At 45.1% G+C, this 25,465-nt stretch overlaps 1 protein-coding gene across 2 annotated transcripts in view; it reads left to right on the forward strand.

The window, feature by feature from the left end:
- LOC147105468 (plexin-D1-like) overlaps positions 1–25,465 on the forward strand; it is a 149,129-nt gene that overhangs the window by 89,718 nt on the left and 33,946 nt on the right. For both annotated transcript variants that reach the window (XM_086009838.1, XM_086009839.1), the window contains exons 10-12: positions 5,248–5,340; positions 19,611–19,698; positions 21,190–21,251. In XM_086009838.1, the coding sequence (XP_085865964.1) occupies positions 5,248–5,340; positions 19,611–19,698; positions 21,190–21,251 (243 nt within the window). The remainder of the gene's footprint in view (positions 1–5,247; positions 5,341–19,610; positions 19,699–21,189; positions 21,252–25,465) is intronic.

A 25,465-nucleotide genomic window follows, 5' to 3' on the forward strand; every position in this document is an offset into this window, starting at 1 on the left:
GACCGTAGCCCTTTGGGACTGCACCTAGAATCAGGCCTTTCTCATCTTATGTGACTGAATGTCTATTGCTCGTTGGTGTAAAAACCCAAGTGGTTCCCTTTAGGGAAGGAAACCTGTTGTCCTAACCCGATCTGGGCCTATATGTGACTCCAGTCCCACACCAACGTGGTTGACTCTGACAGTGCTCTCTAAAGTGGCCCAGCAAGCTACTGAAATGTATCAAACGACTGCAAAAAATATGGACTGCAGTGGTTCAAGAAGGAGGTCCACCACCACCTTTTCAAGGAAACGGGATGGGCAATAAATGCCGACCTTGCCAGCGATGCCTATATCCCGAGAATGAATTTAAAAATATTCAAGCCAGCTCAGTGATTTGATAATTCAGGTTCGTTGTCATATTGGGAGCACAGTTTTGAGTGAGAGCAGCGGGAGACTTTCTTGCTGAGTCCTGATCTTACATTGGGGTCAATTTTCAAGCTAGTTCTTTGCTTAGTACGATGGGTATTTTAGGTCTACAGTTAGCTTTGAATAAGAAACTGCTCCCCCCACACCCCCCGGTAGCCCAATAGGAAGTGAACGGTGTGTATCTGAGCTTCTAGCCCTGGTCGAGGGCTGGAACTCCCCACTAGCGGCACAAGTTGGAATGTTACACTTGCTCATATGCAAAAGGTAGAAAGAAGATCATGGGTCTCAAAGATGTCTCGTGGAAGATTGTGGTGGGACACCTTCTTGAACCACTGCAGTCCATATTTTTTGTAGCAGTTTGATACAAACTGAGTGACTTGCTGGGCCACTTTCAGAGGGCAGTTAAGAGTCAACCATGTTGGTGTGGGACTGCAGTCACATATAGGCCCAGACCGGGTAACGACGGCAGGTTTCCTTCCCTGAAGGACATTAGTGAACCAGTCGGGTTTTTACACTCATTCTGAACGTAACCAGCGGTAGACATTCAGTCACTTCATGAAAAGACCTCATTCTCAGAGCAGTCCCAAAGGACACCCAATACTCTTCTGATTTCCCACATACCCTTGGGCCTGCATCCAAACTGCAATTTATGCTTGAAGTACCAGTAACATAAAAATAGCTCTAGTTTTGTTTCACTTGGATTTCACTTATCCGAACTGTTGTTCTCCAATATGCTTTTTATCCTCTCAGCACCTACCTTGTCAATGCCCCTCAGAACCAATGTGATCACCTCTCATTCTGCTAAACTCCAGAGCGTATAGGCCCAATCTACTCAATCTCTCCTCATAGGACAACCCCCTCATCCCAGGGATCAATCTAGTGAACCTTTGTTGAACTGCCTCTGAGGCAAGTATGTCCTTCTTCAGATAAGGAGACCAAAACTGTGCCCAGTACTCCAGGTGTGGTCTCACCAAAGCCCTGTACAATTGTAGCAAGATTTCCTTACTCTTATACTCCAACCCCCTTACGATAAAGGCCAACATGCCATTTGCCTTCCTAATTGCTTGCTGTACCTGCATGCTAACTTTGCGTTTCCAGTATAAGGACACCTAAATCTCTCTGAACACCAACATTTAATAGTTTCTCACTGTTTAAAAAATATTCTGTTTTTCTATTCTTCCTACCAAAGTGAATAATCTCAAATTCCCTACATTATACTCCATCTGCCACCTTATTGCCCACTCACTTAACCTGTCTATACCACTTTACAGACTCTTTGTGTCCTCCTCAGCTTATTTTCTCACCTAGCTTTATATCATCAGCAAACTTGGATACATTGCACTCGGTCCCTTCATCTAAGTAATTAATATAGATTGTAAATAGCTGAGGACCTAAGCACTGATCCTTGTAGCACCCCACTAGTTACAGCCTGCCAACCTGAAAATGACTCATTTGTCCCTACACTCTGTTTTCTGTCCATTAACCAATCCTCTATCCATGCTAATATATTACCACTAACCCCATGAGCCCTTACTTTGCGTAGCAACCTGTTATGTGACACCTTATCGAATGCCTTTAGGAAATCCAAATATACCACATCCACTGGTTCCCCTTTATCTACCCTGCTAGTTACATCCTCAAAAAACTCTAAAAAAAAATGTTAAACACGATTTCCCTTTCATAAAACCATGTTGACTCTGCCTAATCATGTTATAATTTTCTAAGTGCCCTGTTACCACTTCCTTAACAATGGATTCCAGCATTTTCCTGATGACTGATGTCAGAGTAACTGGCCTGTAGTTCCCTGTTTTCTCTCTCCCTCCTTTCTTGAATAGCGGGGTTACATTTGCTACCTTCCAATCCATTAGGACCTTTCTAGTATCTAGGGAATTCTGGAAGATCAAAACCAATGCAGCCACTATCTCTGCAGCCACCTCTTTTAGAACCCTAGGATGTAGGCCGTCTGGTCCAGGGGATTTGTCGGCTTTTAGTCCCATTAGTTTCTCTAGTACTTTTTCTCTACTGATATTAATTACATTCCTCACTCTTATTTGCCCCTTGGTTCCCCGCTATTTTTGGTGTGCTTTTTGTGTCTTCTACTGTGAAGACAGATACAAAATATTTGTTTGAAGTCTCTGCCATTTCCTTATTCCCCATTATATTTTTACCTGGCTCAATCTCTAAGGGACCAATGCATACTTTTACTACTCTCTTCCTTTTTACATACTTGTAGAAGCTCTTACAATTTGGAGATGTCACCTGTAATAGAAATGGGAATCTCTCCAACTTCAAGTTGTAAAATTTCAGTCTCTTGTTATTTCATTTAAGCTGTAGTGAGGCCAAGGATCTTGGATTTTCAATATTAAGGTCGTGGCTGCTGTTTCTGTCAGGTTTGAACTTGAGAACCTTCAGGCAAGAAAATTACATATTGACAAATGTAAATTAAATTCTGTTAACTGCTTTTTTGATGGTGTTTTTGATGTATGTATATGCATGATATACACACACACACACACACGATACACACACACACGATACACACACACACACATGATGCGCACATATTATCTGCTCTATAAGAATACACTCTCTTTTATGAAAACCGGACAGAGTGATTGATTTAAAAGCTACGCAGATAGCGGGGGAGACAGCATGTCGACCTCTATCTGGAAGATATAATCCATTTTAAAACCCTGTTTGGCTGCCTGCTGACAAAGGATCTGGAGCTTCTTCAAAGAAATGAGCTTTGTGAGGAAAAGATGTTTGTGTTGAGATGTGAACAGACCAGCTGTGTCAGTCCTAGCTTCTTCAGGTCAACCCTACTTCCAGTCAACTGTGGTGAGACAGAGCTCTGACTACACCAAGGCTTGTCCTTCCGTAAGCTCATGAAAACGATTGGTAAGAACCTTGGAGAACCTGGTCCAGATGGACTGTTACCAGTATTTGAGTTAAATGCCGTATGGCTGTTTTAGTTGTGGATTGATTTAAGAGGGTTTAAATTAAACTTGTCTCGGCCACCCATTTTATACCCTGTCCGATTTACTTTTCCATGGTGGAAAAGAAAGCTGCTGATTCACTATCGTCCATTTTGCACGACCCACCCCACCCCACCCCCAAGATGAATTTATAGCCCAATTTGTTTTCATGTATATTTCTTTCTCTATCACAGAGATTGGCAGTATGTGACAGATGGTCTACACTATATCTGCTATCACTCTGTAGAGTGTTAGCCCTGAAACACACACCAACCCATTCCCTGGACACACAAGGCCAAGTTTGTTAAGGGCAAATCGTGTTTGACTAACTTGATTGAGTTTTTTGATGAGGTCACTGAGAGGGTGAAGAGGGCAGTGCAGTTGATGTTGTGTATATAGACTTTCAAAAGGTGTTTGATAAAGTACCACATATTAGACTTGTTAGCAAATTTAAAGCCCATGGGGTAAAGGGGGATGTAGCAGCACGGATACAAAATTAGCTAAGGGATAGAAAACAGAGTTGTGGTGAATGGCTGTTTTTCGGTCTGGAGGGAGGTATACAGTGGAGTTCCCCAGGGTTCAGTACTAGGACCACTGCTGTTTCTGATATACATTAATGACTTGGACTCGTGGGTACAGAACACAATTTTGAAATTTGCAGATAACACAAAATTTGGAAGTGTAGTAAACAGTGAGGAAGATAGAAATAGAATTCAAGAGGACATAGACAGGCTGGTGGAATGGGCAGACACACGGCAGATAGAATTCAATGCAGAAAAGTGTGAGGTGTTACATTTTGGTAGGAAGAATGAGGAGAGGCAATATAAACTAAATGGTACCATTTTAAAAGGGGTGCAAGAAGAGAGGGGCCGGGGGGTGCATAAAACAAATCTTTGAAGGTGGAAGGACAGGTTAAAAAAGCAGTTAATAAAGTATATGGGATCCTGGACTTTATAAATAGAGGCAGAGAATACAAAAGCCAAGAAGTTATGCTCAATCTATATAAAACACTAGTTCAGCCCCAGCTGGAGAATTGTGTCCAATTCTGGGCACATTTTAGGGAGGACGTGAAGGCTTTGGAGAGGATACAGAAGAGATTTACTAGAATGGTTCCAGGGATGAGGGAATAAAGTTACGTGGAGAGACTGGAGAAGCTGGGGGTGTTCTCCTTAGAGCAGAGAAGGCTAAGAGGAGATTTGATAGAGGTGTTAAAATCATGAAGGGTTTAGATAGAGTAAATAAAGAGAAACTGTTTCCAATGGCTGAAGTGTCGATAACCAGAGGGCCCAGATTTAAGGTTATTGGCAAAAGAATCAGAGGCAACATGAGGGAAAACTTTTTTACGCAACGAGTGGCTAGGATTTGCCTGATAGGATGGTGGATACAGATTCAATAGTAGCCTTCAAAAGGGAATTGGATAAATACTTGAAGGAGAAAACATTGCAGGGATATGGGGAAAGAGCGGGGGAGTGGGACTAACTGGATTGCTCTTCGACAGAGCCAGCACAGGCTCAATGGACGGAATGGCCTCCTTCTGTGCTGTACTATTCTATGATACATTCTATTCTATTCTATGCATATGGGGGCCTGTTTCTGTGGTAACGAGTGTTCAAAGACGGCCCCGAATTGTAACACAACCCAGGGAGTCACAGTGAGACTGGGCGAGCAGCCCAAGCACGTGAAACACTCAGGGAAATGGCAAAATGTGGGCACCTCTGGAAATTCCGATCCCACCAATCTCAGAGTGATGGGGGCCTTTTAGAGACTGGGGTAGACCAAACAAGTGAAATAAAATGCAGCGGAATATAAAGAGTTGCTCCCTAAACAATATATGTTTGAAGAAGCTACGTATTACAATGTTTTCCAGGATTCTAATATTGGCCTGAGCTGTACGTTTGATGGGAAGCCACACGTGGCCAAGTGGATCAACAGTTCTGTCATCCAGTGCCTCAGGCCTCAGGTCAGTGCAGTGTGTTACATTAGTTAATTAATTAAGGTTCTTTCTGATGATCAGTGCGCACTTTCTCAGCACTCCCTTGATCTTCTGCTGTTACTCTGTTTTAAGGAAAATGTAGGCCCAATTCGTGATTGAACTTTGAACTTCCATCTATTAACTTGCTGGCCGAAGGGTGAAAGGTTACATTAGTTTGACAGTATTCAGTGTCTTATTGTGGCTAAATCATTTTGTGTTTGTTTGAGTTGTGGACTTGTTTCCATCAGTATGACCTTGAATACAACAATTTACATTTAATTGTGATATCTTCCTCTGTGTACAGATATGCTAATCTGGATCCGATCATTAGTAATGGCCCAAGTGTAGTACATTCTATGGTCCAGTAATCACGGTGACAATTACAACTGCAATACTTATGAGGCTTTGCAAAATATAGGACTTGAAATAGTGGAGAGAATGTGGATTGAGAGACTTGAGCACATTATCCAGGCTGACACTCCAGTGCAGAACTCAGAACATAAGAAATATGAGCAGGAGTAGACCACACGGCCCTTCGAGCCTGCTCCGCCATTCAATAAGATCATGACTGATATTCTACCTCAACTCCACCTTCCCACACTACCCCCATATCCTTTGATTCCCTTAATATCCAAAAATTTATCGATCTCTGTCTTGAATATACTCAACGACTGAGCCTCCACAGCCCTCTGGGGTAGAGAATTCCAAAGATTCACCACCCTCTGAGTGAAGAAATTTCTCCTCATCTCAGTCCTAAGTGGCCGACCCCTTATTCTGAGACTGTGACCCCTGGCTCTAGACTCTCCAGCCAGGGGAAACATCCTCCCAGCAGCTACCCTGTCAAGCCCCTTAAGAATTTTATATGTTTCAATGAGATCACCTCTCATTCTTCGAATCTCTCGGAATATAGGCCTAGTCTACTTAATCTCTCCTCAAAGGACAATCCCCTCATCCCAGCAACCAGTCTAGCGAACCTTCGTTGCACTCCTTCTAAGGCAAGTATGTCTTTCCATAGGTAAAGAGACTAAAACTATACATAGTCCTCCAGGTGTGGTCTCACCAAGGCTCTATATAATTGCAGCAAGACTTCTTTACTCTTATACTCCAATCCTTTTGTAATAAAGGCTAACCTGCCATTTGCTTTCCTAATTGCTTGCTGTACCTACCTGTTAACTTTCAGTGATTCATGTACAAGGCCCCTTGTCTTTCTCTTCCAATTTAAATGCAACTAATTTTCCAGATTTACCTTTTCCATACTGTGTACTGTGACTTCACTAAGGTCACTTACATGCCTCTTTTCAAGGCTGAATGTCTGAGTTTCTCCAGTGTTCCCTCATGACTCAGACCTCAAAGACTTGGGGATTTTGCACTTTCTCCAGTGCTTTATGACCTTTTTATAGGATGGAGACCAGAACTGTGCGACCTGACCGGGATCCTATGCAAGTTTAACACAACTTCACTACTTCTGAATTCTATACCCCTAGAAATAAATCCCGGTGCTTTGTCAGCATTTCTAATTGCTTTGCTGACCTGTGATGCTGCTTTTAATGATTTGTTCACTTGTATCCCGAGATCCCTTTGCTCTTCTACCCCATTCAGTTTCTTATTTTTAAGGTGCAGGTGATGTTTCTGTTTTTTCTGCAAAAGTGCATCACCTCACATTTATCTATGTTAAAGTTAATTTGCCACTTAACTGTCCACTTGTATTGTGTTGCATTCTTCTTCAGTGTTAGCTATGCCCCCCAGTTTGATATCATCTGCAAATTTTGATATTAAGTTGCTTATTCCCAAGTCCGAATCATTAATATAAATTAACAGCTCCCTGACAGCACTGTGGGAGTACCTTCACCACACAGACTGCAGCGGTTCAAGAAGATGGTTCACCACCACCTTCTCAAGGGCAATTAGGGATGGGCAATAAATTCCGGCCTTGCCAGCGACGCCCACATCCCAGAAACGAATAATTTTTTTAAAAAAAGTAACAGCAGTCTCAGCACTGATCCTTGTGGAATGCCGCTTTCTACCTTCCTCCAATCTGAATAACTACACTTTACCCCAACTCTCTGCTTTCTATTTTTTAGCCAATTTTTATCCACTCAGCTATTTGTCCCCTGACTCCACATGCCCTAACCTTTGTCATGAGCCTACCTTGTGGTACCTTATCAAAGGCCTTATAGAAATCCAAGTATATGACTTCTACTACAATACCCTTGTCTACTCTCTGTTACCTCTTCAAAGAATTCTTTTCAGGTTAGTTAAGCATGACTTAGCCTTTTGGAATCCATGCTGAATATTTTTTATTACATTTTCTGTCACTAGATGCTCTTCTATCACTTCTTTTAGTACAGCTTCCAGTATCTCCCCTATCACTGACGTTAAACTGACTGGTCTATAGTTCCCAGGTTTTGTTGCATCTCCATTTTTGTATATAGGAACAACATTAGCTGTCTGCCAGGCCTCTGGCACTATCCCCTCCTCTGTGGAACTTTTATTTCTATAAACTAGTGCCTCTGCTATCTCCTCCCTAGTCTCCTTCAGTGTGCGTGGCTGCATACCATCTGGCCTGGGGCTTTATCCTCTTTTAGTTTTGCTAGTTTATCAATTATTTTCTCCCTTTCTCTCCCAGCTGTATAAATATTCTGTTTAAGCTCATCCTCGAGTGAAGTGTCTATTTCGTTATCTTCAGTAAAAACTGAGGCGAAGTCGTTATTCAATACTTCTGTCATTTCTATCATTGCCGGTGAGTTTACCTTGCTCATCCTTTAGTGGCCCTATCCCTACTTTAATTTTCCTTCTGTTACTTATTTCTGTCTATAGAACACATTATTTCCTTTTTATATTCCAGAATTTGATTTTCTAATTTCTCTTTGCCTTCCTGATATTTTTTAACTTCTCTCCTAAGTTCTTTGTATTCCCTTTTGTCATCCACTCGTAAGCTTTTTCAACCGCTTTCTCAACCTGCCCTGCCACCTTCAATGATTTGTGCACATATACCCCAAGGTCTCTCTGTTCATGCACCCACTTTAGGGTTGTACCCTTTAGTTTATATTGCCTCTCCACGTTCTTTCTACCAAAATGTATCACTTCGCACTTTCCTACGTTAAATTTCATCTGCCAGGTGTCCGCCCATTCCACCAGCCTGTCTATGTCCTCCTTGAAGTCTATCACTATCCTCCTCACTGTTCACTATACTTCCAAGTTTTTTGTCATCGGCAAAATTTGAAATTGTGCCCCATACACCCAAGTCATTAATATATATCAAGAAAAGCAGTGGTCCTGGTACCGACCCCTGGGGAACACCACTGTATACCTTCCTCCAGTCCAAAAAAAAACCATTCACCACTACTCTCTATTTCCTATCACTTAGCCAATTTCATATCTATGCTGCCACTGTCCTTTTTATTCCATGGGCTTCAACTTTGCTGGCAAGCCTTTTATGTGGCACTTTATCAAACGCCTTTTGGAAGTCCATGTACACCACATCACCTGCATTACCCTCATCAACCCTCTCTGTTACCTCATCAAAGAACTCAATCAAGTTAGTTGAACACAATTTGCCTTTAACAAATCCGTGCTGGCTTTCCTTAATTAATCCACACTTGTCCAAGTAACTGTTAATTTTGTCCCTGATTATCGTTTCTAAAAGCCTCCCCACTACCGAGGTTAAACTGACTGGCCTGTAGTTGCAGGGTTTATCCTTACACCCTTTTTTGAACAAGGGTGTAACATTTGCAATTCTCCAGTCCTCTGGCACCACACCCGTATCTAAGGAGGGTTGGAAGATTATGGCCAGTACCACCGCGATTTCCTCCTTAACTTCCCTCAGCATCCTAGGATTCATCCCATCCGGTCCTTATGACTTATCTACTTTAAGTACAGACAGCCTTTCTAGTACCTCCTCTTTATCAATTTTTATCCCATCCAGTATCTCCTCTACCTCTTCCTTCACTATGTCTATGGCAGCATCTTCTTCCTTGGTGAAGACAGATGCAGAGTACTCGTTTAGTACCTCAGCCATGTCCTCTGCCTCCATGCGTAGGTCTCCTTTTTGGTCTCTAATCGGCCCCACCCCTCCTCTTCCTACCCGTTTATTATTTATATGCCTATAGAAGACTCTTGAATTCCCTTTTATTGTTTGGTTTCTGTAACTTCTAGCAGTTCCCTTCCCCCAAGTTATTAGTTTAAAGTCTTATTTACAGACCTAGTTATCCTTTCCGCAAGGACCTTGGTCCCAGCCTGGTTCAGGTGCAGCCAGTCCCAGCGGTACAGCTCCTTCTTGTCCCAGTACTGGTGCCAGTGTCCCATGAAATGGAGCCTCTCCTTCCCACACCATTCCTTTAGCCATGTGTTGACTTTCCTAATATGTTTGTCCCTATGCCAATTTGTACGTGGCTTGGGTAATAATCCTGAGATTTTTATCCGTGAGGTCCTGCTTTTCAATTTAGCTCCTAACTACTGATACTCCCTTAACAGGACTTCTCCCCAATATTTCTTATTTTCTTGGTTCCGACATGGACCACAACAACTGGAGCCTCCCCCTCCCTTTCCAGATTCTTTTCCAGCCATTTTGAGATGTTCCTTACCCGGGTAGGCAACACACCCTTCGGGACTCTCGATCCTGACTATGAAGAATACTATCTAGCCCCTAATGATAGAATCTCCTATAACCACAACCTTTCTACTCTGCACCTCCTCCCCTTGGACAGCCTCATGCTTCATGGTGCCTTGGTCAGTATTCAGGCTGTCCTTCCCACAGTCGTTCTCCTTATCCTCACAGGTATCGAGTACTTTGCACCTGTTTGACAGGAGCAGTGTCTGCAGGACCTCCTTCTCTACCTCTCCTACGTTCCCCTTACACAGTAGACTGACAGTCACGCTCTCCCATTCCTGCACCTTCCTCTGGTGTGTGCCTGCACTCGGGGGTAAATTACCCAGTAACTCTTCCTCCCCCCTTATGTCTCTAGCTCGGACTCCAGCTCAACGACTCTGAGCCAGCGTGTCTCGAGGCAGAGACCTTTCTTGCAGATGTGGCAGCCTGGGTCAGTCTCGCTGTCCACAAACTCCCACACACTACAACCCCGACACACTGCCTGCACTGCCATGTCTTTATTAATGAGATCATTAATTTGTTAGTTTTCTGCGATATTCCCTCTAATTATTTTTTTTTGGGTGTGCAGCCCCTTTAGCGGGCTGTGCGGCCCATTCAAATTTCCCCGCGTGAGCGGCTGTTCTATTGAAAGCCGGAGAGCGAGCTGCGCGGGATCTCCAGACCACTGCACAGCCATGCAGCGTAACAGGAACATTGGTTATCTGTAGTTTATTTCTGAACTAATTGGTCACTTGAGGCCAAAACTAACCACTAAAGATACTAACCGCACAAAAGGATATCTTGATACTTATCAAAATATTTAATTTCCTCGGGTTCTGCCGCTCCTCTCTGTGTGTTGGTTATAACGTCACTTTCTTTATTTCCTCTGGTGCGATTATTTACATATTTACTGTTGCCTCTCGGTTTAAGTTACTCCGCACCTCCTCCCCCACCCCCGCATCAAACTCCCACCAATACCAAATTTCTGTTGCCACTCTGTTCAGCAAGCCACTCCATTGATCAGATTCTCCCAGCTCTCTGCCACATTTTTTTAGTCAGCACATTGAGAGAGACAGGCCTAGAGGTTCGAGAAAGCCCGAAAGCGGGCGGAGCCACCGCGGGCTGAGGTTAACTCCCGCCTGTAAAAAGAGCGCAGGCAGCACGTTATCTCGGCCTCCTGCTGAGTTAAATGAGTGCCGCACAGAACCGACTGCGAAACACGCTCTTTCAGGCGGTAAGATCAGCAGGAGGCCGAAGGTCGGGTCGAAACTATCTGTGCAAAGTTAGCAGGAAATTGCGACTTATGAAACTGAAGGGGAATGTTTCTGGTTATGTTTCTCGTGTTTTGCAGGTTGACAGACAGGGTATACAAGATAAATCAAAGCACAAAAATATACTGAGCTGTCAGATTTTAAAGAATGCAACCTGCAGTTTAGATGCAATCTATGTTTAATTCAACTGCTGACACTCTCAAATACTTAGCCGGCTAATTTGTCAAGTACAATTATTAATCAAAGCAAGTCATCATTTACTGATTAAATGACTGCAATTTGGGTGGAATCGTTCGAGCGGTTTGAGGTTCCAAATACGTGAAGCTATGAAAACTTCTGCTACATGTGCCATAAAATTCCTGATTACACCATCTAGTGCAAACAATGGCAACATTAATTGAAACAGCGATCGGTGTTCGGTGGGGCTGCACATACTCTGCATAGTTACTGAAGACGTCTCAGAGATGGCTCGATCTCCTCCGCTATCTCCCGGGTCTACACGCTGGCGATGGCTGCACGTGCTTTGGAGATGCGGTAAAAGGAGCGGCGACATCCCAAATCGCTCAGCTTGCATCAATTCGGCATCGCACGCCGATCGACATTGCTCTTGATCAGTAAAATATTTGACGCGAGCGCAGGCTGCGGCAGCGCTGCCGACCTGCCCAATATGGCGGCCGCCGCGTTCCGTGCCGGGAGTGGGCGGAAGTGAGGCGGCCGCCATGTTTTCTTCCAAACTGACCTTAATGGCTGGCTCTAATAGTTCCAATTTCTCAGCCATAAAGTAATTAAAAGTTCCACATTTGCTCTCCCAAATACAGAGGAGACCTTGCCGGGAGCAGGAACTACTCGAAACCAGATTCAAGAAATGTAAACATTCCTGGCTACAATATATTCAGGGGAATAGAGAAGGAAAATATAAAGGAGCGGGGTGGCAGTACTGATCAAGGATTTTCAGAAGGCCTTCAATAAGGTGCCACACAGGAGGTTGTTACACAAGATTAGGGCTCATGGGATTGGGGGTAATAAGAACATAAGAATTAGGAGCAGGAGTCGGCCATTCGGCCCCTCAAGCCTACTCCGCCATTCAGTGAGATCATGGCTGATCTTCTGCCTCAACTCCATTCACCGGCCCTATCGCCATATCCCTTGATGCCAATGGATTGAGGATTAGTTACTGGGCAGAAAACAGTGCGTAGGAATTATTTTCAAGATTGCAGGGTGTAACTAGTGGAGTGCCGCAAGGATCAGTGCTTGGGCCTCGGCTATTTCCTTGGATCGCCACCTTGTCGTGGTGGAGAGGCTTGCGTGAACCTATGAACCTGTGAGCGATGCCGTCGGGAGCACAGCTCTTGGCAGGGTCACCCAAGGCGGTAAGGTCAAGGGGGAGGTTCCAGACGAAGTGCGATCCATACCAAGTCCTCAACGGTGGAATAGGCGGATGACGGTGGTAACTCTGAGTCACTTTGGTTCAGGGGCTGCGAGAAACACCACAATGGCTGTGAAGGCAGAAGAAGGCTGCAGCAGAGAGGGGTCTCCAGTCATCTCGGTTTTTCCTTGCCACTGGACCCTGGCCCCTTTTCTGTCAAGGATCGTGTGGTGGCTGGCTGTGCACCAACCACCTGACGCTAAAAGATACCACGCACAGGCGTCCTTCAGAGGGATCTACATTTACCTCTACAACACGCCAGCGTAAAGTCTTGTGGCGATCAGTAAGTGGTGATGGGAGCAGGATTGTGAGGTCTGGAAGCTCCTAATCACAAGCTGGCACACTAGGCGGTGGGTGTCTGATTCAGTCGTCGGGCTCCTGGATCGAGGCAGGGGAGCCCCCCAGCAGCTACATCCACGACTGAGCAGCCCTATTTAGGATCTGCTCTGCTCACCCTGAACAGGGAGGGGGCTAGAAAAGGTGCCCCAAAAATAGCCTGCCACAATAACGCCCTGTCTGGAATACCGCATCCAGAGGGGTCACCAAAATGCGGTCCTTGTAGTGTATGTACCTTGAAGAAGGAACTATATTCTGCAGCCCCTGTATACTGCAGTACCACTAGTGACCACCCCTGTATATAAGCCTGTGTAGTAACTTTGTATAGTAGTTCCAGTTTTGTCTCCTTTCAGTAAACACCTGTTATAACCAACTTCTGCAGTCCGTGTCTCAATTACACACGGACATTACAGTCCTGAAGAAAGAAAATTGAACTTCGGAGCATGGAATGTGCGGACACTAGTCGACAGTGCAACAAGTGATCAACCGGAGAGAAGGACGGCCATCGTATGCAGAGAGCTGAAACGATGCAACATTGATATAGCGGCCCTATCTGAAACTCGACTAGCAGAAGAAGGTCAATTGAAGGAGGAGAAGGGGGGTTACACATTCTACTGGAAAGGGAAGCCAACGGAAAAACCCCAGATCCATGGAGTTGGATTTGCCATCAAAAGTGAACTTGTTAGCCAACTCTCCGAATTTCCTGTGGAAATCAATGAACGCCTCATGAAAATGTGTCTAACCCTATCCAACAATCAGATGGCAACAGTTGAGTGCTTGTGCTCCCACCCTGGATTCGCTAGATGAAGTAAAGGAGATCTTCTATGCTGACCTGGATAAAACCTTGTCTGGTATCCCAAAAGACGATAAAGTCATTCTTCTTGGGGACTTCAATGCCAGGGTCGGTCAGGATTACCAACTATGGAAAGGCATCATAGGAAAAGAGGGCATCGGAAAGTCCAACTCAAACGGACTACTACTTCTCACTAAATGTGCTGCGCACAACCTCATCATCACAAGCACTTTCTTCCGACAAAAAAACAAGTACAAAACCTCCTGGAGGCACCCCCCGCTCAAAATTGTGGCATCTCATTGACTATGTCATTGTACGGGCAAGGGATCGTCGTGATGTTCTGGTCACTAGGGCCATGTTCAGCACTGATGACTGCTGGACAGATCATCGCCTTATCCGAGCAACTGTGTCCCTCAAACTAAAGCCCAAGATACGTGCTCAGAAGAAGCAGTTCCGGCCAAAATTAAACATTGAATGTCTTGAGGACACTGCCATACAGCAGTGCTTTCAGGATTCCATCAGGCAAAGTCTTCCAAAGGAATACCCACATGATACTGGAGAACATTGGGAACTGCTGAAAGCCACTATCCTCAACACCTCCCAGAACACACTCGGTTTCAAGTCCAGAAAACATCAGGACTGGTTTGATGAGAATGACTCAGAAATTGAGCAGCTCATAGAAAGGAAAAGGAAAGCTTTCTGCGCCTGGCAAAACAACATCAGCAGCAAGGCCAAAAGAGAGGCTCATGCTAGAGTTAAGGCAGATGTCCAGCAGAGAATAAGGGAGATGAAGAACAACTGGTGGTCTCAAAAGTCCCGAGAAATACAACGTATGGCTGATACTGGGGACTCCAGAGGCAGTTTTCGGACCAAGCTACCGTGGCTTAAACCCCTTACGCTCTAAGGATGGTTTAACTCTGCTCAAGGACAAGGAGGCAATTGACACAAGATGGAGGAAGCATTTTCAAGAACTGCTCAACCGACACAGTAGCGCAGATCTGGAGTCCATCAATCAATTACCGCAGAGACCAGAAAGGGAGGAAATGGGGGCACCCCCAAGCATTGTAGAAGTGCAGAATGCCATCAGGTCCATGAAAAACAACAAAGCTGCCGGCTCAGATGGGACTCCAGCAGAAATCCTTAAAAAAGGTGCCCCTGAGCTCCTGACACACATACATGCCTTCCTCCTAAAAATATGGCAGCAGGAAGAAATTCCACAAGATCTCAGAGACGCTTTGATTGTTACTATCTTTAAAAAGGGGGAAAAGTCGGTGTGTGGTAACTACCGAGGTATCTCCCTTCTTTCTTCCACAGGAAAAGTGCTTGCCCGTGTCCTTGCTAACAGACTTTTGCCGTTATCTGAGGAGGTGCTTCCGGAGTCACAGTGTGGTTTCCGACCATCCAGAGGAACAGCTGATATGATCTTCACAGCACGTCAATTACAGGAGAAATGCCGTGAACAAAAGCAACCACTGTTCATAGCTTTCATAGACTTAACTAAAGCTTTTGACACCGTCCACCGCCAGACTTTATGGCATATCTTGTCTAAGCTTGGTTGCCCCGATAAATTCATCTTAGTTCTGAGGCTGCTACATGACAACATGTCCGCAGCAGTTCTCAGCAGCAGCGGTTCTATTTCAGAGCCCTTTACAGTTGAGACAGGAGTAAAACAAGGCTGCATCATTGCTCCAACCCTTTTTGCAGTGTTCATCTCAGTTATCCTCCATCTCATCGGCAATGATCTGCCCACCGGAATTCAAATCCTTTACCGTACTGATGGCCGACTTTTCAATCTCAACAGGCTTAAGGCCAAGAGCAAAGTCTCCATCACTACCATTATGGAGTTACAGTATGCAGATGATAACGCCATCACAGCTCTTTCCGAGCATGATCTACAAAACACCTTGAATGCTTTTTCCAGAGCCTATAAACTTCTGGGCCTCACCATGAATATAAAGAAAACGCAGGTGCTCCACCAGCCATCACCTAATCAGCTTGCAACTCCTCCCTCTATAAAGATTGATGATAACACCCTTGAAAATGTCAACACCTTTCCATATCTTGGTAGCCATTTATCCTCCAAAGCTGACATTGATTCTGAAATCCATCACCGCCTGAGTTGTGCAAGTGCAGCCTTTTCTAAACTGAGGAGGAGAGTCTTTGAAAATCATGACCTCCAAGTCCAAACTAAAATTCTTGTATACAAAGCCATCATCCTTCCCAACCTTTTATATGGAGCTGAAACCTGGACTACGTACAGTAGACATCTCAAAGCCTTAGAGCAATACCACCAACGCTCTCTACGCAAAATATTGAGGGTCAGCTGGGAGGACAAGTGTACCAACTGGAGTATACTTGAAGAGACCAATATCTGCAGCATCACTACGCTCATCATGCAGCATCAACTCCAATGGATTGGACATGTCATTCGCATGTCAGACTCACATCTCCCAAAACAGGTTCTGTACTCCCAGTTGAAGGAAGGGCAGAGGTCTCCTGGTGGTCAAAAGAAGCGTTACAAAGATAACATCAAAGTAATCCTTAAAAAGTTCCATATCGATATTAATAACTGGGAGGAAATCGCACTGGACAGAGACAATTGGAGAAAATGCATCCACAACGGTGCCGCACTACATGAAAAGAATCTCCAGCGTGCCGCTGAGGATAAACGCCAGCGCCGTAAGGAGAGACAACAACTTAAGACGACCCATACTCCAGTCACGACCAATAGTCTTACATGCCCACACTGTAGTAGAGTCTGTGGATCTCGGATTGGTCTCCACAGTCCCTGAAGACCCACAAGTAGATGACTGATGAAGGACATACCATACTCAAATTCGAGTGGTCGCCGATGATGATGATTTACAATCTATATTAATGAGTTAGATGAGGGGACCAAGTGCAATGTATCCAAGTTTGGTGTCGATACAAAGCTCGGTGGGAAAGTAAGCTGTGAGGAGGATGCAAAGAGGCTGCAATGGGATATAACCGGTTAAGTGATTGGGCAATAAGATGGAGTATAATGTGGGGAAGTGTGAAATTATCCACTATGGTGGGAAGAATGGAAAAGCAGAATATTTTTCAGAAGGTGAGAGACGAGTAAATGTTAGTATTCAGAGGGACCTGGGTGTCCTTGTACTCGAATCACGGAAAGTTAATATGCAGGTACAGCAAGCAATTAGGAAAGCAAATGGTATGTTAGCCTTTATTGGAAGGGGGTTGCAGTATAAGAGTAAGGAAGTCTTGTTGCAATTGTACAGGGCTTTGGTGAGACCACACCTGGAATACTGTGTACAGTTCAGGTCTCCTTACCTAAGGAAGGATATACCTGCCACAGAGGTTATGCTGAACCTTTATAAAGCGCTGGTTAGGCCACAACTGGAGTATTGCATCCAGTTCTGGTCACCACACTTTAGGAAGGATGTGAAGGCCCTTGAGAGGGTGCAGAGGAGATTTACCAGAATGGTTCCGGGGATGGGGGATCTTAGCTACAAGGACAGGTTGGAGAAGCTGGATTTGTTTTCGTTAGAGCAAAGGAGGTTGAGGGGTGATTTGATAGAGGTGTACAAGATTATGACGGGATTGGATAGGCTAGACGGGGAAAGGCTGTTCCCACTAGTTGATGGTACTAGAGGACACAGATTTAAGGTTTTGGGCAAAGATACAGGGGGGACGTGAGGAAAAACTTTTTTACGCAGCAAGTGGTGAGGACCTGGAACTCGCTGCCGACGGAAGTGGTGGAAGCGGAGACACTCAATGTTTTCAAGGGGAGACTGGATAGGCACTTGAGGGAAATAAACTTGCAGGGTTACGGGGATAGAGCGGGGGAATGGGACTGACTGGATTGCTCTACAGAGAGCCGGCACGGACTCGATGGGCCAAATGGCCTCCTTCTGTGCTGTTTTGACTATGGGGGGAATTTTGCCAGCCCTGAGGAGGCGGGTTTGGAGGTGGAAGTGCCGGCAACCCGACAACTGAAACCCGACAACCAGCAGTCCCGCCCCCAACGCGCCCCCATTGATAAAATCCAGCCCTATGACTCTATGAGAGGGAGAGCACCGAAGGTTCACCAGACTGATTCCTGGGATAAGAGGTCTGTCCTATGAGGAGAGATTGAGTAGAATGGGCTGATATTCTCTGGAGTTTAGAAGAATGAGAGGTGATCTCATTGAAATATATAAAATTCTTAAAAGAGCTTGATAGGGTAGACATTGAGACTGTTTCCCCTGGCTGGAGAGTCTAGAACTAGGAGGCATAGTCTCAGGATAGGGGATGAGGAGAAAGTTCTTCACTCAGAGGGTGGTGAATCTTTGGAATTCTCTACCCCAGAAGGCTGTGGAGGCTGAGTCGTTGAGTATATTCAAGGTTGAGATTGAGGGATTTTCGTGTACTAAAGGAATCAAGGGATATGGGGATCAGGCGGGAAAGTGGAGTTGATTTCGAAGTTCATCCATGATCTCATTGAATGGCGGAGCAAGCTCAAAGGGCCCTCTGGCCCATTCCTGCTCCTATTTCTTATGTTCTTATATTTTGAGAGATATAGGGCTCGAATTTCCAAGCCCCGTGGAGGTGGCTTTGGAGGCGGGAGTGGGGGGAAAATTGCAGAATCGGGGGGGCACGAACTCTTCCCGCCCCCAACTCGCCTCCATGCCCGTTTCCCAGGAGGCGGGTACCCGACCTGTATTGGGAGCCGCCTCCCCGAGGCGGGAAGGAGATTAGTGCCAATTAACTGCCTGTTAACAGGTAGTTAACAGCCAGTTTTTGGCCTAATCCCTATTTTAGCCCTGAAGTGTGGGCTGCCCGACGGCTCCAAACCATGCCAGGTTTGCGAAGTGGACCGTCGGGCTGAAGGGCTTGGAGGGGTCGAGATGTCTGGTGTTCAGGTGAGTGATGGGTGCATGAGTTCAGAGGTAAGTGTGTTTGGTGTGTGTAAAGTGTTTAAATAAGTTTTACTTACCTTTACTTACTAATGCAGGCTTCCTTCCTTCAGGTCTCTGGAGTCCCTCATCTCACCGGCACAGAAAGCAGAATGGCCGCGAGCTGTCAAAAGCTGCAGCATTCTGCTTTCTGTTCTGGAAAGATTTCTAACTGAGTCTGTGGAGAAGGACTCAAGTTAGAAGTCAGATTGTCAGTGTTTGACAGCTTCACAGAGCTGTCAAACGCTGATATTTCATCTGTCAAAAGCTCTTGACAGATGAAATGTCAATCCCTGATATCACCTGTAACCGGGTGTCCCTTAATTGGCCTGCTGAGCCCGCTGGGCGGGCTTAACAAGGTCAATCAAGGGAAAATCGCGTGGGTTGGCCACAAATCGATGGAGGCGGGACTACAACCCAAAAAGTGGGAGTCCCGCCTCCATCACGTCCCCATTGACAAAATCCAGCCCATAAAGTCACTAAAAAGTTCTGCATTTGGTCTCCCTAAAATGGAGGAGACCTCACCAGGAGCAGGAACGACGCGAAACCAGTTTGCAGGAAATGTGTAAACCCTTGTCTCAAGCTGAGAGTGAATGGGGTTAGCGCAGTTATATGGGAAGAGCTAAACAGCCGGATTCACCGAATATCAAACCCATTGGCTGCTCTTTATTCAGCATGTTTGACCCTCAGTCTGTCTGTTGTTTTCCCCTCCTCTGTGTTCTGGTCTGTCTTGTAAAGGGATTTGTCTACGTTCCTTTATCAGGATTTGAAGCATTAACCAATCCCTTTCCCAAATGCTGATGGACCTGTTTTTTTACTTGTCAGCATTTTTTAAAGATTTTTGTTTATTTCTACTGATTTATTTAATTAAAATGCGCGAGGAAAGCGCTGGGCGGTTATTAACTTAGCATGTTCCTTCTAATTGCAGTTTGAGGATGAAAGACGGATAATTTCTGTGAATCTTGTCTACGCGACAAATCCCAGCAATGTTATTGATAATCCTAACAATATCACAGGTAATAAAATGGTCGTTCTTTAGAACTTTAAGCAATTTGTACCGTTTAATCACCAATAAAAGTAGTGAAAGTAATCGCATCAAACTTCTTTCCATCATTTTCTGAAGAAGTGGAGATGACATTCAGGCGGTTTCTATAACGGACATTCGATTCAAAGCATTCGTTTAATGCCCAGGCAGTAAGTTGAAACCCTCCCCCATGGACTCTAGATATGTCGGATGGCCGGCTCCTCTGAATCAACGGCCCTGTGTCCCTATAAACAAAATTCTCATTTGTATCTGTGCTCAACAACTGAAAGGCCTTACCGTCAGGGCTTTGCTTCTTCTTTAATTACGTAAGACTCTGAGGAGCGAAATTGGTCTTTGGTGGTAACGCAAAACGGTCAATAACGAATCGGCAGCTCGCTTTACACCGCGTCCGATTTATCCACACATTGACTGCAAGGTCAGTGACAGTGGCCTGAGGTAAGATGGAGGTTAGCGGTCATTGACAGTGGCCTGAAGTAAGATGGAGGTTAGGGGTCATTGACAGTGGCCTGAGGTAAGAGGGAGGCTGGGGGTCATTGACAGTGACCTGAGGTAAGATGGAGGCTGGGGGTCATTCACAGTGACCTGAGGTAAGATGGAGTTTAGGGGTCATTGACAGTGGCCTGAGGTAAGATGGAGTTTAGGGGTCATTGACAGTGGCCTGAGGTAAGATGGAGGTTAGGGGTCATTGGCAGTGGCCTGAGGTAAGATGGAGGTTAGGGGTCATTGACAGAGGCCTGAGGTAAGATGGAGGTTAGGGGTCATTGACAGTGACCTGAGGTAAGATGGAGGCTGGGGGTCATTCACAGTGACCTGAGGTAAGATGGAGGTTAGGGGTCATTGACAGTGGCCTGAGGTAAGATGGAGTTTAGGGGTCATTGACAGTGGCCTGAGGTAAGATGGAGGCTGAGGGTCATTCACAGTGGCCTGAGGTAAGATGGAGGTTAGGGGTCATTGACAGTGACCTGAGGTAAGATGGAGGCTGGGGGTCATTCACAGTGACCTGAGGTAAGATGGAGTTTAGGGGTCATTGACAGTGGCCTGAGGTAAGATGGAGGTTAGGGGTCATTGACAGTGGCCTGAGGTAAGATGGAGGTTAGGGGTCATTGACAGTGACCTGAGGTAAGATGGAGGTTAGGGGTCATTGATGATGGCCTTCGCCCATTTTGCCCAAACACTGAAGACCAATTTCACCCCCTGAAGGTCAATCACCATGTCTTGGTAAAATCAGTGAGCTACATGACAATTGAATTCAGTTGTCTAATTGTTAGTAACTTTAACCTGAATATATCTGTTCTTTGTCAAAACAAGTGAGAAATATTAACATTGCAGGGTTAAGTGCTTTTAATATAAAATGTTGAATCTATTGCAAGTGTTTCCATCTTAACGCAGGTTACTGGAGTATGAGCTCCCTTGTTGTATTGCTGTTCACATTCCAATTGTATTAAAGTTTCTGTGTTAACAGTTTACAGTTGCGATGTCCAGAAGCCAGGCTGTGTTTTCTGTACGTCAGAAAGGATCTGTACGGTAAGAAATACTCTGCATTAATAATGTTTGATGTTGGAATTATATAAATAATAAAGCTTTAATTGGCTCCTGCTTTTAGATGTTTGTTTAAGGTTATGAATATGGAGCTGTGTTTACATGAATGGCACTATTTCTATGAATGTAACTTGCATCAGTACCAGGCTTCTGTACTCAGTGGGAGGCAGACTGCTTGATCTATTTCACAGGATCTAAGCCTGGTTTCTCCATTTTAAATTGTCTTTGAGTCTCTGGGTGTGGTAGGCTAGTGGTTATGGTCTTAGACATGGACCCAGCGGTGCTGAGTTCAAATCCCACCAATGGCAAGTTGTGAAGCTCAATTCAATGAATCTGGTAATTTGTTGTAAAAGCTAATATCCTTCAGGAAAGACAGCTTCCCCTCCCTCCCCCCCCCCACCCACCCCCCCCCCCCTCACACAGTGCGGCCTACACGTGACTCCCACACTAAACACTCCCAGAAGTGTCCTAACAACCCACTCAGTTGTAAACAGTCACTATGAATAAGAATGAAATTAGACAGTACCGTTGTGGGAACGGACTGCAGCGGTTCAAGAAGAGGGCCCATCACCACGGCAACTAGGGATTGGGCAATAAATGTGGTCTTTCCAGACTCACCCACATCCCAAGAACAAATAACAACAAGTAAATTGTTTCTCAGTCCCTTGACCAAGAAGGCATTTGACTTTCGACCGTTGCCTCTGCCATCTCTGAAGGCTCCTGAACCCCTCACTTTATTTTGAGCTGTGGGCTCCACTGGAATTGTCTTCCTTCGGGTTTGCTCACACATTATTTTCAGTGTAGATACGGCCATGGACTTACCTGGGCTGCTTCCTGCACCATCAGTCATTCTGATTGAGACTGGCACTTCCCTTCAGAAGGAAATGGAGTGCCAGTACAAGGGGCAGCTTAAATCCCAGTCCATCCATGTGTTGACCACACATACATTGCTCGTTCTCCCTGCCTGGTACTGTGAGCAGCCAGAATAACTCAGCACTCCCGGCTCACACTGCCACACAGACAGACCTGACAATGTATAATGGAGCAGTAACAGAAGTGTGTTTTGGACTGCAGTTTGGTCACTCTGGGGAATCTGTCCCTGTTTGATGCCTTCATGTGTTGACCCAGCTGATGTCAGGAATTGTGAGCACAAACCCACGTTATATCTCCACCAACTTGGTGCCTTTTATAAAACAGCAAATACACAATCGTAGGGTATTCTGAGAAACCTCATCATTAGTTGCTTTCTGATTTCCTTTAAAAATTCCCCCTAATCCCCCTAAAGGATTAATTAGCAAACTTGTTGTACGAGGCCCCTTGGGTCGGAGCGATCATAATATGATCGAATTCTTCATTAAGATGGAGAATGAAGTAGTTGACTCAGAGACTAGGGTCCTGAATTTAAATAAAGGAAACTACGATGGTCTGAGGCGTGAGTTGGGAAGGATTGATTGGGGAATGTCACTCAAAGGGTTAACGGTGGATAGGCAATGGCAAACATTCAAAGACCGCATGGATGAACTACAGAAATTGTTCATCCCAGTTTGGCATAAAAATAAAACAAAAAAGGTGACTCAACCATGGCTAACACGGGAAATTAGGGATAGCATAAGATCCAAGGAGAGGACATATAAATTGGCCAGAAAAAGCAGTAAACCTGAGGATTGGGAGCAGTTTAGGATTCAACAAAGGAGGACAAAGGGATTAATTAAGAAGGGGAAAATTGAATATGAGAGTAAGCTTGCAGGGAACATAAAAACTGATTGTAAAAGATTTTATAGATATGTGAAGAGAAAAAGATTGGTGAAGTCAAGCGTAGGTCCCTTGCAGTCAGAATCAGGGGAATTTATAATGGGGAACAAAGAAATGGCTGACCAATTAAATTCATATTTTGGTTCTGTCTTCACAAAGGAGAACACAAATAACCTCCCAGAGATGTCGGGGAACATAGGGTCTGATGAAAGGGAGGAACTGAAAGAAATCAGTATTTGTAGGGAAATGGTGTTAGGGAAATTGATGGGATTAACAGCTGATAAATCCCCAGGGCCTGATAACCTACATCCTAGGGTACTTAAGGAAGTGGCCCTAGAAATAGTAGATGCATTGCTGATCATCTTCCAACATTCAATGGAATCTGGAACAGTACCCATGGATTGGAGGGTAGTTAATGTTACCCCACTATTCAAAAAAGGTGGTAGAGAGAAAACGGGGAATTACAGACCGGTAAGCCTGACATCGGTAGTGGGGAAAATGCTAGAGTCCATTATAAAAGATGTAATAGCAGAGCACTTGGAAAACAGTGACAGGATCGGACAAAGTCAACATGGATTTACAAAAGGTAAATCGTGCTTGACTAATCTACTGGAATTTTTTAAGGGTGTAACTGGTAAAATAGATAAGGGAGAACCAGTGGATGTGGTGTATTTGGACTTTCAGAAGGCTTTTGATAAGGTCCCGCATAAGAGATTAGCGTGTAAAGTTAAGGCACATGGGATTGGGGGCAAGGTATTGACTTGGATAGGGAACTGGTTGGCAGACAGAAAGCAAAGAGTTGGAATAAACGGGTCTTTTTCCGAGTGGCAGGCAGTGATTAGTGGGGTACCACAGGGATCAGTCCCTGGACCCCAGCTATTCACAATATATATTAATGATCTAGACAAGGGAACTAGATGTAATATCTCCAAATTTGCAGACGACACAAAGCTGGGTGGGCGTGTGTGCTGTGAGGAAGATACCGAGAAACTCCAAGATGATTTGGACAGGTTGGGTGATTGGGCAAAAGCATAGCAGATGCAATAGAACGTGGATAAATGTGAGGTTATCCACTTTGGTGGCAAAAACAGGAAGGCAGATTATTATCTGAATGGCAATAGATTGGGAGAAGGAGAAGTGCAAAGAGACCTGGGTGTCCTTGTGCATCAGTCGCTGAAGGTAAGCATGCAGGTGCAGCAGGTGGTTAAGAAGGCAAATGGTATGTTGGCCTTCGTAGCGAGAGGGTTTGAGTACAGGAACAAGGATGTCTTGCTGCAGTTATAGAGGGCCTTAGTGAGACCACATCTTGAGTATTGTGCGCAGTTTTGGTCGCCTTGTCTGAGGAAGGATGTTCTTGCCATGGAGGGAGTGCAGCGAAGATTCACCAGGCTGATACCTGGGATGGCAGGAATGACGTATGAGGAGAGATTGGGACGATTGGGCTTGTACTCGCTGGAGTTTAGAAGAATGAGAGGGGATCTCATTGAAACTTATAAAATTCTGACAGGACTGGACAGGCTAGATGCAGGAAGGATGTTCCCGATGGTCGGGGAGTCCAGAACCAGGGGTCACAGTCTAAGGATAAGGGGTAGGCCAGTTAGGACAGAAATGAGGAGGAATTTCTTCACCCAGAGAGTGGTGAACCTGTGGAATTCTCTACCACAGAAGGCAGTAGAAGCCAATTCATTAAATATATTCAAGAAGGAGTTGGATATATTTCTTAAGGCTAAAGGGATCAAGGGATATGGGGAGAAAGCAGGGACCGGGTACTGAAATTGGATGATTAGCCATGATCGCATTGAATGGCAGAGCAGGCTCGAGGGGCCGAATGTCCTACTCCTGCTCCTATCTTCTATGTTTCTATGTTTCTATCTCAGAATCACATTCCACCAGTAGATTTAGCATAGGAACAGGAGGAGTCCATTCAGCCCCTCGAGCCTATTCCGCCATTCAATTAGATCATGGCTGATCGGTACCTCAGCTCCAGTTCAACTTTAACTTGCAGTTATACTGTCACGTTTGCATTGCAGGCGAGTCACAACTTTACCTGACTCCAGAGCAGGGTGAATTGCCGTCTCCAAGGAGTGGATGGCCTCCTGCTGTTTCAGATTCACACCATGTGGAGCATAACTCCAGTTCAGCGACAAGCCAGATTTTAAAATGGACCTGTTGGGCACTTCATAAAGATAAAGAGAGCTCGTTATTCGAAGCTCGGAGAGTGTGCACGCTCTCACCCATGCTCCCAGCACATTTACAACTTACTGAGCGACAGTAGAGGTCATAGTGCAAACACACAGGCACAGGCCCCGAGTCAGAGTCTCACCAGTCAGTACAAGCAAGGTGCAGCCGAATGTGAATCAGGATGGACCTGACGTACCTGAGGAGATAAACAACAGAGGAAGCATAATTAGTGCACAATTTTCAGCAAGTCGACAGTCTCTAGACAG

The sequence above is a fragment of the Somniosus microcephalus genome, chromosome 17 (assembly GCF_052327205.1).
Source record: "Somniosus microcephalus isolate GS21.2 chromosome 17, FLI_Smic_1.0, whole genome shotgun sequence".
NCBI classification, from domain to species: Eukaryota; Metazoa; Chordata; class Chondrichthyes; order Squaliformes; family Somniosidae; genus Somniosus; species Somniosus microcephalus.